Source organism: Macaca nemestrina, chromosome 13 (assembly GCF_043159975.1).
Source record: "Macaca nemestrina isolate mMacNem1 chromosome 13, mMacNem.hap1, whole genome shotgun sequence".
Taxonomy (NCBI): Eukaryota; Metazoa; Chordata; class Mammalia; order Primates; family Cercopithecidae; genus Macaca; species Macaca nemestrina.
This window is the reverse complement of record NC_092137.1, coordinates 47,095,202-47,109,828: the sequence shown is the minus strand read 5'-3', so window position 1 is coordinate 47,109,828 and position 14,627 is coordinate 47,095,202. Positions and strand designations below refer to the sequence as shown.

The 14,627-nt window shown below is 50.0% G+C and overlaps 1 protein-coding gene across 5 annotated transcripts in view; it reads right to left on the bottom strand.

Annotated features, from left to right (window-relative positions):
* The window catches only part of LOC105464975 (tetratricopeptide repeat domain 7A), a 157,075-nt gene that overhangs the window by 114,674 nt on the left and 27,774 nt on the right, over positions 1-14,627 (bottom strand). For all 5 annotated transcript variants that reach the window (XM_071076660.1, XM_011713147.3, XM_011713149.3 and 2 more), the window contains exons 2-3: positions 10,392-10,555; positions 4,559-4,727 (exon numbers count right to left, since the gene is read on the bottom strand). In XM_071076660.1, coding sequence (XP_070932761.1) covers positions 4,559-4,727; positions 10,392-10,445 — 223 coding nt within the window. In that variant the 5' untranslated portion in view covers positions 10,446-10,555. The remainder of the gene's footprint in view (positions 1-4,558; positions 4,728-10,391; positions 10,556-14,627) is intronic.

The window sequence follows — 14,627 nt, the reverse complement described above, 5'->3', positions numbered from 1 at the left end:
CATCTGAAGATATATCTGTCACCTGCACTTGGAGTTGGCTGGGAGCATTTCCTTTCCAGGGCCTTCCCCTGATCTGACATGGTTGGTCAGGGGTCAGTGGGCTGGCAGAAGTTACAAGGGGGCCATGGCAGGTCCTGGGGAATGGGGTAGGAGAGGGGTGGGCTTCCAGTCTAAACCAAGATGACTGATGTTAGGTTGAAATATAAAAGCAAATTTTCTGAACAACTCATCCACAAACACCCATAAACGGCCCTGGGAAAGCAAATGCCAAGAAAATGACTGCAGGGCTTCACCAGGGCTGAAGGAGCCCCAGAGAGGAGAAAGTCCTCATCTGTGTGACCCGTCTTAGAGGCAACCGTAATCTGCCTCCCGGCTCCTCTGTTACAGGTGGGACACAAGCTTTAGAGACATCCATCTGGCCACCAATGCTACTTACAGGCTGCATGAACTTCCTCTGCTTCTTCATCCTCAAAATGGGCATAACAAGCACCTCCCATTTACAGAGGAGAGATGAAGGTTAACAATCAGTCAACAAGGCTGGGCGTGGTGGCTCACATCTGTAATCCCAGCACTTTGGGAGGCTGAGGCGGGAGGATCATGAGGTCAGAAGATTGAGACCATCCTGGGTATCACGGTGAAACCCTGTTTCTACTAAAAAAATACAAAAACTTAGCTGGGCTGTAGTCCCAGCTACTCGGGAGGCTGAGGCAGGAGAATGGCGTGAACCCGGGAGGTGGAGCTTGCAGTGAGCCGAGATTGCGCCACCGCACTCCAGCATGGGCGACAGAGTGAGACTCAGTCTCAAAAAACAACCAAACAAACAAACAAACAAAAAAATCAGTCAACAAATATTTATTAAACAAGTATTCCAGGGTAGTGTCTCACCAACTGTAATGTGTGTGTACATCACCCGGGAACGTTATAAGGGTTAGATTCTGATTCAGTGGGTTTGGGGGGGCCCTGCAAGCTCCTGGGTGGTGCACATATGATCATCCCACCTCCCCCCATCCCCCTACATACACATACATCAGAGACATACATCAGAGGCTCAGCTTCCAGAGGGAGGGGTCTGCACCCCACGTTTCTGGGAATGCCATCAAACATCAGGTATACAAGAGGAGCTCAGGAAATCGGTACCTGGGAAATGAAGAACCAAACAGGGGATTCTGACAGGCAGGGGAGGCTCTGCCCGGGGCCACAGGTGACTTGGGAGCAGCTGGCCACAGGATAGGGCATTACTGAGTAACAGGTCAACATGACGACTTCTCTGCAGCCAGGAGCAGCTGAAGGCAGGACCAGGGAAGAGGTCGTTTTTCTTCCAGAGCCTCCAGCAGGGCCCAGCCCACCTCCCAGGTTACCAAGAGGCCCTAAAATCCAGTCTCCTACTCCTGGCTGGACTTGGTCAGTCTGAGCACCTGTGTGACTCAAATGTTACGGGACCAGGAGTGCTGGTGGTTGGGCACAGACCACCTGGACATGGAAACAACAGGTCTTCCCATGAAGTTGTCTTATTTTTCTATCTTAGTGGGGAACATGTGGTTTTTCTATTGTTTCTAAACAGACGTGACATGGACAATAACTCTTTTCCCCTCAGAGGAGGTGGAGGTCATGTACTCCCCTATACCTTATATGCACAAATATGCATGTGATGTCTCTGCACTCTGGCTAATGAAAACCCAAGACTGCTGCAACTGCCTCTTCACTCAGGCTCCTGGGTTGACATTTAAAGCTTTCCCGGGAATCAGAACGCATCTTTGGGTGTAATACAAGGGTGCACATTTCAGAGGAAGGCCGGGCCTTTGTGAGTGACGCCTCACAGGGTCACAGTGCAAGTCCCTCTACTCTGATGGGGAAAGAGGGTGAGGGGAATGTGTTTTTATGTCTTTTGAGGGTGGGGGTGAAGAGACCCAGGGCCTGTTTCTGAATCCCCTAAAAAGAACAGCAGCTCCATGTTGGAATCGCTCCACACTGGGGCCCCCACAGAGCCTCCCAGTCTGGCAAGCTCAGGCCCCCCTGTGACACACAGGCCCTGTCCTCCTCCTCCAGTCAGGTGTGCCTGAGACCCAGACTCCCCACCCCACTAGAGAGTACCAAACAGAACCACAGAGCAGATTCCTGTGAAAAATGGCCAGTCAAGCCATGGCGTAATAGTCTGGCCAGGAGTGCTGAGTGTGGGTCAGTCTGGCTCCTGCAGGCAGCCCAGCATCAAATGGAGCCCAAGATCGAGTGGCTGTCTGGGACGGAGGACTCCAGTTCAAATACACGCTAACTGATGTCCTGGGCAAGCTGCTTCATTTTTGTCAGACTCAGTTACCTCAACTGTAACATGAGGGGTTGGCCTGGATCACTTGATTCCTTTCATCCTAGGATTCTCAGCAACAGTATCACAAGCTCCAGCTGCCTGGGTTCAAATCCCGCCTCCGCCACTTCCTGTGAGACCTCGCATGAATCACCTCACTTCTTCCAACCTTAACTCCTCATCCGTGACATAGAATGAGGGGAACACTACCTCAGAGGGTTACAGAGGGGACTCAACGAGGGTCTACCTGGCATGGAGGGGGGCTGAATAAATATCAGCATTCTGTGAACTCTGTGGCCCCTGCTGCCACCACCCTCATGCTCACAGATGGAGTCAGGACCAACGACCAGCATCCTCAGCCCCCGAAGGGTGTGGCCTCTACTCTGCATGGGAAGACCCACCAAATCCCCCAAACCCAGGCAGATGAACATCGTGCACACCCTGGTAGCCACGTGCATGGTCTCAAGCACACGCAGGGTCAGGCAAACCTCAGCATGCCGGGCAGCAGGCATGGTCACTGCAGCAGGACAGGGAGGAGGACAGGCAGAGAGGAGGCAGGCAAAGGGAAGGCCATGTGCAGTCACTGGGGAACGGGAGCTAGCACAGCCCGCGACCGAGCAGCCCGCGCCGGCAGCGCCCAGCTCCTTACCTCCCCTGCAGAACCTCTGACCACCGGGACTGTGTTTCCCCCAAGAAGCTGGAGGCATGCTAGAAAGAGGAGAGAGCAGGAGACAGGGGGCAATCCATCCTGAGCCAGGCTCAGGAGAAAGTCCCAGAAAGGAAGCCCGAGGAAGGGGGTTCCGCTCAGGGCGTCCATGGCTGAAAGGGTTTCTAAGAGACCTGAAAGACCCAAATGCCAAATGCAGATCACCCCCAAGGCTGGCCTGTGCCAGAGGCGCAGAGCGGGGGATGAGAGAGCAAACGGAGAAGACCACCCATAGACCAGGCCGTCCCAGAAACGCACCTGCCCTCCCACCGGCTGGCGCTGGGTCCACCCACAGTGACCATCTTGCCAGGTTTCCTGGCATGGTGTGGACCCAATGGAAAAGGGATCCAAGGATCTGGGGTGGGCAAACCCCCTCAGGAAGTCCCACCAGCCAGAGTCAAGGAGGGTGTGCCCTCCACAGATGTCACAGTCACTCCTCCTGGGACCCAGGGGAGACAGGGGAAACTGAGTGTGTGTTGCAGGGGCCTTGGAGGACTCATATTCCAAGGCCAGAGTCAGAGCATGGAGGTTCTTGTACTGGCTCCACCATTAATCTGGGTAACTTTGGGCAAGTTATCCTCTCTGGGCCTCAGTTTCCCCACATATAAGATGGAGAGAATGTCCCTATCTATAATAGAGGGTGTCACATACTCTACAAATGTCAGGCACCAAATCCCCACTGAGCCACAGCCATCTTTTCTAGACTTTTCTCTGGGGGTTGGTTTGTGCGGCACTAGGGAGACGATCAAACATCCAAGATTCCTGACAGCAGGCTGGGCAGAGGGGTTCCCGCAGCCAGGGATACAGTGAAGAAGGAGCCTGAAGCACAAAGTTTGGGGTAGGATGACTTTAACACTGAACACATTTGGGGTCCTGTTAAATGGCATGGTTTCCCCAGCTGGGCTGTCCACAGCCCCCTCATGAAATTCCTACATCATTGATCTGTGTCCCTAAATCCCCTCCCGAGCACCCCTTGTCCCTGGAAGGCTGAGAGCTCCTCTAGGAACCGGTTCTGAACTGTTCATCACTGGGTCTCAGCCCCTGCTCCCTGGGCCACTCATGGCAGGTGCCCAACAAATAACTGAGGAGTAGCAGACTCCTACAGCACCCAGCACCTCCTCTGGGGCCAGCGCCAGTCAGCAGAGCCAGCCTGCCAGTGAGAGGTCATACTTTGTAAACCTTTCTCAACCTGGCTACACAACTCCGCTGATGCCTCTTGGTCATGGTAACCCTGGGAGGGCAGGTATTACAACCGTATCTTCCAAACAAGTAAACTGAGGCCAAAGAAGGTGAAGAGGTGATTGCCCAAGGGTACACAGTAGGGTAATTGTTGTTGACAGAGCCAGGGCGAGAATCTGAGTCTCCTGATGTCCCAGGCACCAGGCAATGTCAACATGGCCAGTTACTACCAGCATCCACATTGGACACCAGTACCAGGGCATGGGCACTACCAGGGGTGAAGAATCTGGACACGAGCCCAGCAGGGCCCTGGGAGTCAGAGTGCAATGAGCTGCACACAGTGGAGGGGAGCCCAGGCTGGCGCTAACAGCTACCTTTGATGACAAAAGCCTCCGACAGCAGCCGCATCTGATACAGGGGCTTGTTCTCCATGGACACGTCATCGATCCCGGCCCGTGCATACATGCTGATGGCATCTCGGTACGAGCCCTCCACGTAATGCAGTTTGCCCAGGATCAGCATGGCCTCACACATGTACTGTGGCTGAAAAGACAAGGACATGTTAGCAGCACCTCCCCGAAAGGCACCTTGGGGTGAACACCCCCCACTGAACCTCGACCCTGTTTGCCTCAGACCTTGCTCAGAACTCCCCCGCCTCCTCCAGGAAGCCTTCCCTGATGCTTAAGCATATGATCCCCGCTCTCACCCATGGTCCATAGCCCACATCGTGGCTCTCAAAGAAATTCTCATATGAGTTCCTAATTGTTTCAAATGTGTGCGTTTTATGTCCCCAGCAAGACTCCAGAGACCTTGCAGACTAGGCCCTGTCTTCCCTCTCCTGAAGCCCCCAAAGACTGCAGCCCATGGGGGTCCCTCAGAAGCTCAGGCATTTATTCTAAACACAAGTGGAGAGTCAGAGATGGAGCTAAGGTTTGTGGAGCCCCAGGCTTCTCATTTTGGGGGTCCTCTTGTGTACATGTATACGCAAATCATAATTAGGTAAAAGGCCTCAGAAACAGCCTATGGGGGAGGCTTATGCCTTCCCCAACAGTGGTGGAGGGACAGATTGAGGAGGAGAGGGCCTGCTGCGTCACCATCCTCTTCCTATCAGAAATGGGTCAAAGTGCAGAACCACAGAGGCCAAGAGTGGCTGAATTTAAACCTGGTTTCTTTTCCCTCCTTTTTCAAAAGCTGCTTATATCTCAATCTCCACCCCACAGAGGAACTCTCAGGGCCTCCCTTAGGGCCTGCAGTGGTCTGGACAGCCCTGATCACCCCTACTCTGGCTTGGGCTCCTGTGCTGCTGCCTGAGGGAGGCTGTGCTGGCCCTGGGCTGTGCCATCCTAGCACATGCGTTCTGATCTTGGACATGGCCCCAGTTCTCCTTGTGACCTCCCACCTCTTCAGGCCATTTGTTCTGGTCCGCTGCCTCTGATTCTGTCCTCAGCTGGCTCCCAATGCCTACGGGCCAGGCCCTGGGCACTGCTCCTGCCACACAGGCACCAATCTGTCCATAAAGCTCCCCAAAGATGCAGCTCTGGTCCCACTCCTGGCATCTGTCACTGGCAGGAAGGTGCTGCCCCTGTCTCCCTGCAAAGAGGTAAGAGTCTGGGGTCCCTGTGTCCCCAGGGCAAGCCTCCAGCACTCCTTACCATCTACTGCCCTCTCAGAAGCCAAGAGAAACGGAGCGTGGCACAGACAGGCTCCAGGGAAGCCAAATTCTCCTTCCCCACTCGTCCTTCTGGCTTTTGTGAGTCCACATTCCTCTTTTGCCTGTGCTTCCTCAAGTTCCCTTCACCCTAACCTAACCAGATCCTCTTCCATCCTTTGGGGACTTGCTCAGGCCCACCTTCTCCTGAAAGCCTCCCCGACTACCAGGGAGCTCCCTTCAGCTGAACTCCTCCAATGCCTCTACCAATGAGCCCATTCAGCCTCTGCACGCCTGACCTACTCTCTCTATTAATTAACTCTCCAAAGCTGAATATTTTGAGGGGATTTGCTAGTCTCCTCAGATAGGCCACCCACTCCCTGGGCCAGGGCCACAGATGACACATCCCAGAGGTATGCGGCCTATAGTCCTTCCAGGCTGGGCAGTGACTCTGCGTTCCCTGCACTGGTCTCTAGCCATGGGCTCATTTCCTCCCTGCTCGGGCTGCGTCTTCCTCGTGGGTGAGGGAGAGAAAATAACACCTACTCCTCACCGCCTATCACAGCGATGCTGAGGACATTAATAGGGTAAAGTCCAGAAAAGAGCTTTGAACTTTTCTTTGGAAAAGAGCAAGATAAATACAGGGTATGTGTAATTATCATTATCCTGCACATGGAGACAAGGGCAGCGAGGCACAGAAGGACATTTCAGGCATGCTGATGGCGTGTGGCTAGCGGTGGTTCATGGAGGACCAGTGGCAGTTAACAACAGAGCTTCCACCAAGCTGGGGAAAAATTAGACAATGCAGGGCATGTCTTACAAAGCCACATTCACACTATTTAAAAAGATGCTCGGCCGGGCATGATGGCTCACGCCTGTAATCCCAGCACTTGGGGAGGTCAAGGCAGGCGGATCACCTAAGGTCAGGAGTTTGATACCAGCCTGGACAACATGGTGAAAACCCGTCTCTACTAAAAATACAAAAATTATCTGGGTGTGGTGGCACGCGCCTGTAACCCTAGCTACTCGGGAGGCTGAGGCAGAAGAATCACTTGAACCCGGGAGGCGGAGGTTGCAATGAACCGAGATCGTGCCACTGCATTCCAGCCTGGGTGACAGAGCGAGACTCCGTCGTCTGAAAAAAAAAATGGCTCTTAGTTCTGAAAGGATATCTACCTTGCCCTTCAATGCTAAGCTGTTTTTCTGTTATGGCACAGTAAGAGCAGAAGATGGTATCATTTTGCTGCTATCTCTTGCTTTTTAATGTCCTTACTTGGCAGCATGAAAAGTCTGCTGCACTCCGTGGGACCCATGCATGTGGATATGAAATGTTCTTGGTCTATCAGTCCAATAGTCAGGGAACGGAACCCTCACCCAGTGGGAGGGTGCCATGCAGGAGGTCGCTTTACCAGGGGAACAGTCCCCTCTACTGTGTGGATCAGTGCATCACCTACTCCTTTTGTGCCTCACTGTCCCTGTCAATAGAAAGGGAAAAAGGACTTCATGGAGATACCCAGGTATGAGGAAATAACGGATGAGGAAATACTTCACAGACTAACGTGGGAACTATAAAAGTAGGGGTGTGATCACCATCCGTCACATGAATCCAACTTTCCCAGTCATTATTTTATTTCCACCCCAGTACTCTGGGAGGCAGCACCAAGAAGTGAGAGACAGCATTAGAGCATGGGCTGTAGACACCAAAGGCCTGGGTTGTCATCACTGTTCTTGGGTCTCAGAGATGGGGCTTGGCAGGGCACAGGGCCTCATGCCTATAATCCCAGCACTTTGGGAGGCCAAGGCAAGAGGATCGCTTGAAACCCGGAATCTGAGACCACCCCAACCAACACAGTGAGAACCCTGTCTCTACAAAAAATTGAAAAAGAAAACAAAAAGAAATGGGGCTAATAGTAAATACCATTGCAGAATGTTCCTTGGAGGCCTACATGGGATGGTGCAAAGCCTCAACCTAGTGGAGAACAGAGTTTAGGACAAGTGGCTTGTTTTTGCTGATCTCCACACAACTGAGCTAGACCGGGTTTTAGAGATCAGGATCTTGCTCTGTCACCCAGACTGGAGTGCAGTGGCATGTACACAACCCACTGCAGCCTCAACCTCCTGGGCTCAAGTGACCCTCCAGCCTCAGTCTCTTGGATAGCTGGGACCACAGATGCAAGCCACCATGCCCAGCTAATTAAAAAAAATTTTTGTAGAGATGGGGTCTCACCATGTTGCCCAGTCTGATCTCAAACTTCTGGCTCAAGCAATCCTCCTGCCTTAGCCTCCCAAAGTGCTAAGACTACAGGCGTAAGTCATAGGCCAGTTGGGACTTTTATTTATCACTCAAATTACTTATTTGTTGACTGGAATTTTTACAATAAGCCTGAATCATGTTTATTTTTGAAACAATTTTTAAACATTTAACATTTAATTAAAGAGGTCTTGATGGGAAAAGCTTGAACCCCATCAATCTGGTCCAACCCTTTTGACCAGCAGATGACAAACTGGAAGGTCTGTGGGGTCAATGGACATACTCATGGTCAGGCAGTTATTTTAACCCAATACAAACCTCCCAGTGCTATAATACCTCTCAAGGAGCCTAAAAGCAGTAACCTTAAACTTCTAGTACACACTCCCCTCTCCCCTGTCCCTTCCCGTTCCCTCCCTTACAGAATAAGCCTTGCACAACCCAGCCTGGTGTTCCAGTCTGCCCTTCCTAGCCCCAAAGTACCTTTACAACCTTGTCTACATCCAGCCCCAGAAGGATCCAATTCTAGTACTACCATTACCCAGAGTCTGCTCTCTGCTTACCCTCAAAGAGCATCCCGCTCAGACTTGCTTCCTCATGGATACCACTCCTATCATGGTCCACCTTGGAGGAAGGCTATTTACTTACTGACAGGACTTATCTTCCCAAGAGACTTGCAGCCTCCTTGAGGGCAGGGTCCACACTAGATTGGTCTTGATTGCCCTCAGAGTGCACAACACAATGCCTTGCACACAGTACGTTGGAATAAAAGGTTTAAGGAAGTGAATATATTACTTTGGAATATCTCTTTAAAAATCAGCTGGGCGCAGTGCCTTACTCCTGTAATCCCAATGCTTTGGGAGGCTGAAGCAGGAGGATTGCTTGAGCCTAGGAGTTGGAGACCAGCCTGGGTAACACAGCAAGACCCTGAAGAAAATAAAGACAGACAGACAGACAGACAGAAAGGGTCGGGGGGGAAGGAAGCAAGGAAGGAAGGGAGGGAAGAAGGGAGGGAGGGATCACTTCCTCTTTGAGTTTCTTTTTTTTTTTTTACCCCCTCCCCCTCCTCTTTGAGTTTCTAATGACATACCCATGCCACTATTATAGCTCAGGATACATTGTAATCTAGAACAGCCACAGCCTCAAACTTGGATGCACATATGAATCACCAGGAGAGCTTGTTAAAACGCAGATTCTAATTCTTAATTGCATTTCTAACCAGCTCCCCAATGATGCCCACACTGCTGGTGGGTGGACCACATTTCGAACAGCAAAGTCCAGAGAAAGTTGTGACTATACTCCTTCTGGGAGGGAGAGGTGGGTCCTCTGCCTCCCTCAGTGTCTTGTACTCAGTAGGTGCTTGATAAATGCACGTGGACTTTTTTTTTTTTGCATGTGGACTTAAATGGGCTTGCCCTGTTATGGAGCTCTTCTGTCCCTAGCCAACTCTGCATGTTTGCCTGTTTTTAACTAGGTCACAGGTTCCCTGAAGTTTTATTTCCCTGAGAGCCCCCTGACCCAAGGAGCCCAGAGGGCCAGGCACATATTTTTTTTCTTTTGAGTTGGAGTCTTGCTCTGTCACCCAGGCTGGAGTGCAGTGGTGCAATCTCGGCTCACTGTAAGCTCCACCTCCCGGGTTCTCGCCGTTCTCCTGCCTCAGCCTCCTGAGTAGCTGGGACTACAGGCGCCCACCACCATGCCCGGCTAATTTTTCTGTATTTTTAGTAGAGACGGGGTTTCACCGTGTTTGCCAGGATGATCTTGATCTCCTACCTCGTGATCCGCCCGCCTCGGCCTCCCAAAGTGCTGGGATTATAGGCGTGAGCTACCGTGCCCGACGGGCCAGGGACATATTAAGTCAACCAAGCACTGCCCAACAGAAATATAATGTAAGCCACAAATGTGAACCACATGTGTAATTTAAAAATTTCTAGTAAGATTATTTTTAGTCACACTGAGAAAGGTAAAAGGTGAAATTAATTTTAATAACGTTTTCTTTAACTCAATATATCCAAAATATACCATTTAAACATGTAATCAACATAAAGTTACTGCTCTTTTATATTCTCTGTTTTGTACTAAGACTTTGAAACCTTGTGTATGTTTTATACTTACAGCACATCTCAATGTGGACTAGCCATACCCCAAGTGCTCAAGGGGCCACATGTAGCCAGTGGCTACTATAAGTGTAAGGGCAGCTTGTAAGAGAGACTTGTTGCTCAGGTGACCAAATGACTCAGGGAGGACTGGACAGATGGGAGGCAACGCAGATGAGGAGAGGAGGTCTCACGCTTGAAGGCCGACGACTTACCGTGAGCCTCCCATGGTTAAGGATACTGCTCAGATAATTTTTGGCTTCGCTCATCTTCGGCTCATTCTTCTCCAGCAAAGGGATGGAGTCTTTTATTTTGGCATGATTCTCCTTCAAACACTGCTCCAGGAGGGCCTCAGCCAGCAGCAATTTCCCAAAGTCATCTGCAAAGCAAAGCAGGGATCAGAGCAGCAATCCCTTGAACAAGGCGGATAATGGAGGGCAGTGCACACTCCTTCCTGGACCCACCCAACCACCCCTACCAGGTACATGAACGGCTCAGGTCTGAGAAAATAAAGGCACATTTTCCATAAATTTCAACAGCCTTTAAAGAAAAGACACAGGCATTCTACCACGATTACAGTACAAATTGCCCCTTTGGATTTATTTTCTGCTGTAGTTTAATGGTTGGGAATACAGAGTTCCCAGGACCTGGGGACAAATTCCCAGAATTTCAGAATTTAAAATAAGGGACAAAGTCATACGTATGCTGTGCTGTGGATAATAAGTTCTTAAACCAAGAAGGAATTCTCCTCAAATGATTGAAGAGGAAAAATACATGAAGTGGCTTAATAATGTACTTTCACATGCTGCTAATTTCTATGTAACCATAATTGGTTTTCTCCATTTTTAAGTGTTTTTGTTTGTTTGTTTGTTTTAAACGGAGTCTCACTCTGCCACCCAAGCGGGAGTGCAGTGGCATGATCATGGCACTCCCAGGCTCAAGTGACCCTCCTGACTTAGTTGCCCAAAGTGCTGGGATTACAGGCATCAGCCACTGCACCATTCCGTTTTTAAGGCAATTTGACATGACTCAGGATAACCTGGCAGCCACGGTAGAGTTAGGTGGGAAGCAGATCTACTTGTCGCCAAGGCAAATCCTCGAACATGTTTAATACCTCTGCATTTTCTGGAGTTCTCTCACATATAGGGTATACCTGCAAATGAGGGTAGCTCATTTGCATCCCTCACCACCTAGTAGGTGGTTTTATACTGCTTGGTTTAGTGAGCACGGTGGCTCACGCCTATAATCCCAGCACTTTGGGAGCCCAAGGCAGGCAGATCACTTGAGGTCAGGAGTTTGAGACCAGCCTGGCCAACATGGCAAAACCCTGTCTCCACTAAAAATGCAAAATTAGCTGGGCATGATGATGGGCACCTGTAATCACAGCTACTCGGGAGGCTGAGGCAGAACTGCTTGAATTCGGGAGGTGTAGGTTGCAGTAAGCCAAGATCGCACCACTGCACTCCAGCCTGGGAAACAAAGTGAGACTCTGTCTCAAAAAATAAAAATAAAAATAATACACGGCTTGGTTTATTCGCTGCCTCCCTTTACCACACTGAAAGCTCATCTTGTGACCACCAGATTCCTGCTACCTACAGCAGAGGCGGCTCGGGCATGGGAGTCAGGTGTTCAGTGTGCAGGGTCTGAGGTCAAGGGTGGTTTCACCATGGTTCTTGGGTGGCTATGCTCATTGCCCCTCCCAACAACTGGGGTGAGGAGCAGGCCCACCATTCAATATAAGCACTGAGTAAATACCTGTTGAGTGAATCGGATCTCTCAACTACCCCACAGGGAAGCCATCAGGATCGACAGTTAAGTGCCAGTCCAAAAATGTCCCTACAAATGCCTGCTTGGTGCCATCTTTTTCAAAGTGCTCTTTTTGCTACCAGGACAGTGTTCTCAGATGTACAGGGCTGCCATTCCCTCCTCACTCTCAGGATATCACAGTTTGCTAACATCTCATAGCCACTGGTCCAAAACTGCATGCCTTGGCCGGGCACCGTGGTGCATGCCTGTAGTCCCAGCTTCTTGGGAGGCTGAGGTGGGAGAATCGCTTGAGCCCAGGAGTTCAAGACCAGCCTGGGCAACACAGGGAGACCCCGTCTTTAGAAAAACACAAAAAACTTCATGCCTCTGAAGACGAATGTCTTATCATAAGGGAGATTCCCCGCAGAGAATGATTCTAAAGCTCAGAATCCTGAGAACACCATCGCAGGGGGTTTTCGTTCTGAAGGCACCTGTTATGGGATCCTTTGCTACGTACATGACTTTTAAAATTAACATTTTGAGGAAATGGTCCAAAAAGTACCTGGTTCAAACTATCATTCATTGCTGGCAGACTATAAGTTGGTAGAATCTCTAGAGTAATTTGGTAACATACATCAAAATTATTTTTCCACATCCCCATAGAGCCGCATTCCAGAGCTGTGGGCCTTGGGGAAAGTTCCTCCCTGCTTCTAACCTGCTTTGCCTCTGTAAAGCCAGGGGTGGGGTTTGAAGTCAGAGCCTAAAGAGGGAAACGAACCCCTCAGGACGTTGGCCATGCCCCCCAGCTGGTCCCTGCCTCGTTGCCCCCTTTCCTCTGTGCACTGGCAGGGCTCGCGCCCTTGGGTGACCATGCGACCAGACACAGCACCATCGGCGGCCATCCCGTGCACTCTGCCATCCACCTGCCCGGACCAGAGCTCCTCGCTTGGGTGAGCTGCTTGGTTGGGTGCTTTCACACCAAAGAAACCAGCTTCCTCCCCAGAGCATGCCCCTTTGGACCTGGGCTGCTCCAAGTGCGGCTGGCCATGGCCTGGTGCGGGTCTCTCAATGCTTGTGATCCAATCCCAAGGAGATGAGTGCAGAAACTTAAGAGTACACCTTTAGAAATTTGACAGAGTAATTTTAAATCTGTTGAAATCTAATACTAAAAAATTGGGAGGTAGTATTTTGTGTATTTTTCTTTTATTTTTCTAGTAATTCATTTTTATTGCACTTTATGAAAGTATCGGAGCATAACAGATTGGGAATTTATTTTGAGACAGGGTCTCTGTCACCCAGGCTGAAGTGCAGTGGCATGATCTCAGCTCACTGCAATCTCCACCTTCTGGGTTTAAGCAATTCTCCTGCCTCAGCCTCCTGAGTAGCTGGGACTACAGGCATAAGCCACCATACCCAGCTAATTTTTTGTATTTTTGGTAGAGACGGGGTTTTACCATGTTGGCCAGGCTGGTCTCGAACTCTTGGGCTCAAGTGATCTGCCTGCCTCGGCCTCCCAAAATGCTGGGATTACAGATGTGAACCACTGTGCCTGGCCAGATTGGGAATTTAAACAAAACAAAATTGATCCTTCACCACATATCTCTAAACCATAAGAGTGACTGACTGCGAAAGAGGCACTAATATTTGTTGAAGGCTTAGTATGGGCCAGACACTTTTTCATATAGCATCATTTCATTTCCACAGCCCTGAAAGGTAGGTATTATCACCATTTTATAGATGATAATAAAGATATGCAGTATTGTTATGGTCACAGCCAGTAACAATAATAAAAACATAACACAGCCAAAAAATACCCTGTCTGTCCTGCATCCCATGCAGAACAGAGCTGCTGGTAATTTCAAAATAAACAATAGTCTTAACAACTTAAAACAGTACATTAAAAGCTAGTTGTAAATCCGAGGACAGGGATAAGAACTGTCCTCACCTTCATATACCTGTGACTTTCAGACTATTTTGTTGATTGACACTTCAGGTCCTTCTCAGAAGGCTTTCTGCCTGCCCCTTTCAGCCCCCAACTCAATCTACTTGTTTTTTGTTTCCCAGACACCCAGGAGGCAGCAGAAATTCACTTTCTTTTCCTCCTTTGCTCAACTCTCCTCTCCCTGCCCTACCTCTCTCTTGCCTTCCTCTCTTCTTTCCATCCAACTATTCTCAACTGTCCAGTCTATGGAACTGAAGGATGTTTCGGAAGTAGAACTTCTAGACTTTTCGTTGTTAAATAAGAATTCAGGCCTGGTGTGGTGGCTTACGCCTATAATCCCAGCACTTTGGGAGGCCGAGGTGGTAGGATGGATTGAGACCAGGAGTTAGAGACCAGCTTGGTCAACACAGTGAGACTCTGTCGCTACACACAAAAAGTTAGCTGAGGTTATAGGTACATGCCTAGAGTCCTAGCTACTTGGAAGGCTGAGGTAGGAGGATGGCTTAAGCCCAAGAGTTCAACGGTGTAGGGAGCCACGACTGTTCCACTGCACTCCAGCCTAGGCAACAGGGCAATACCTCATCTCTAGAAAATTAAAAAAAAAAAAAGAAAAGAAAAAAAAAAAGAATTCAGGTGGATAAAGGCTTCTCTGCCATTCCAAACGGAAAACAAGTTGCTTTTTATCATCCTGTTGTCTGAAACCTCCTCTCTATCCCAGTTCTGGTGAAGTGCTGTAGCTTCCCTCTACCCAGGGGCGTTTAAG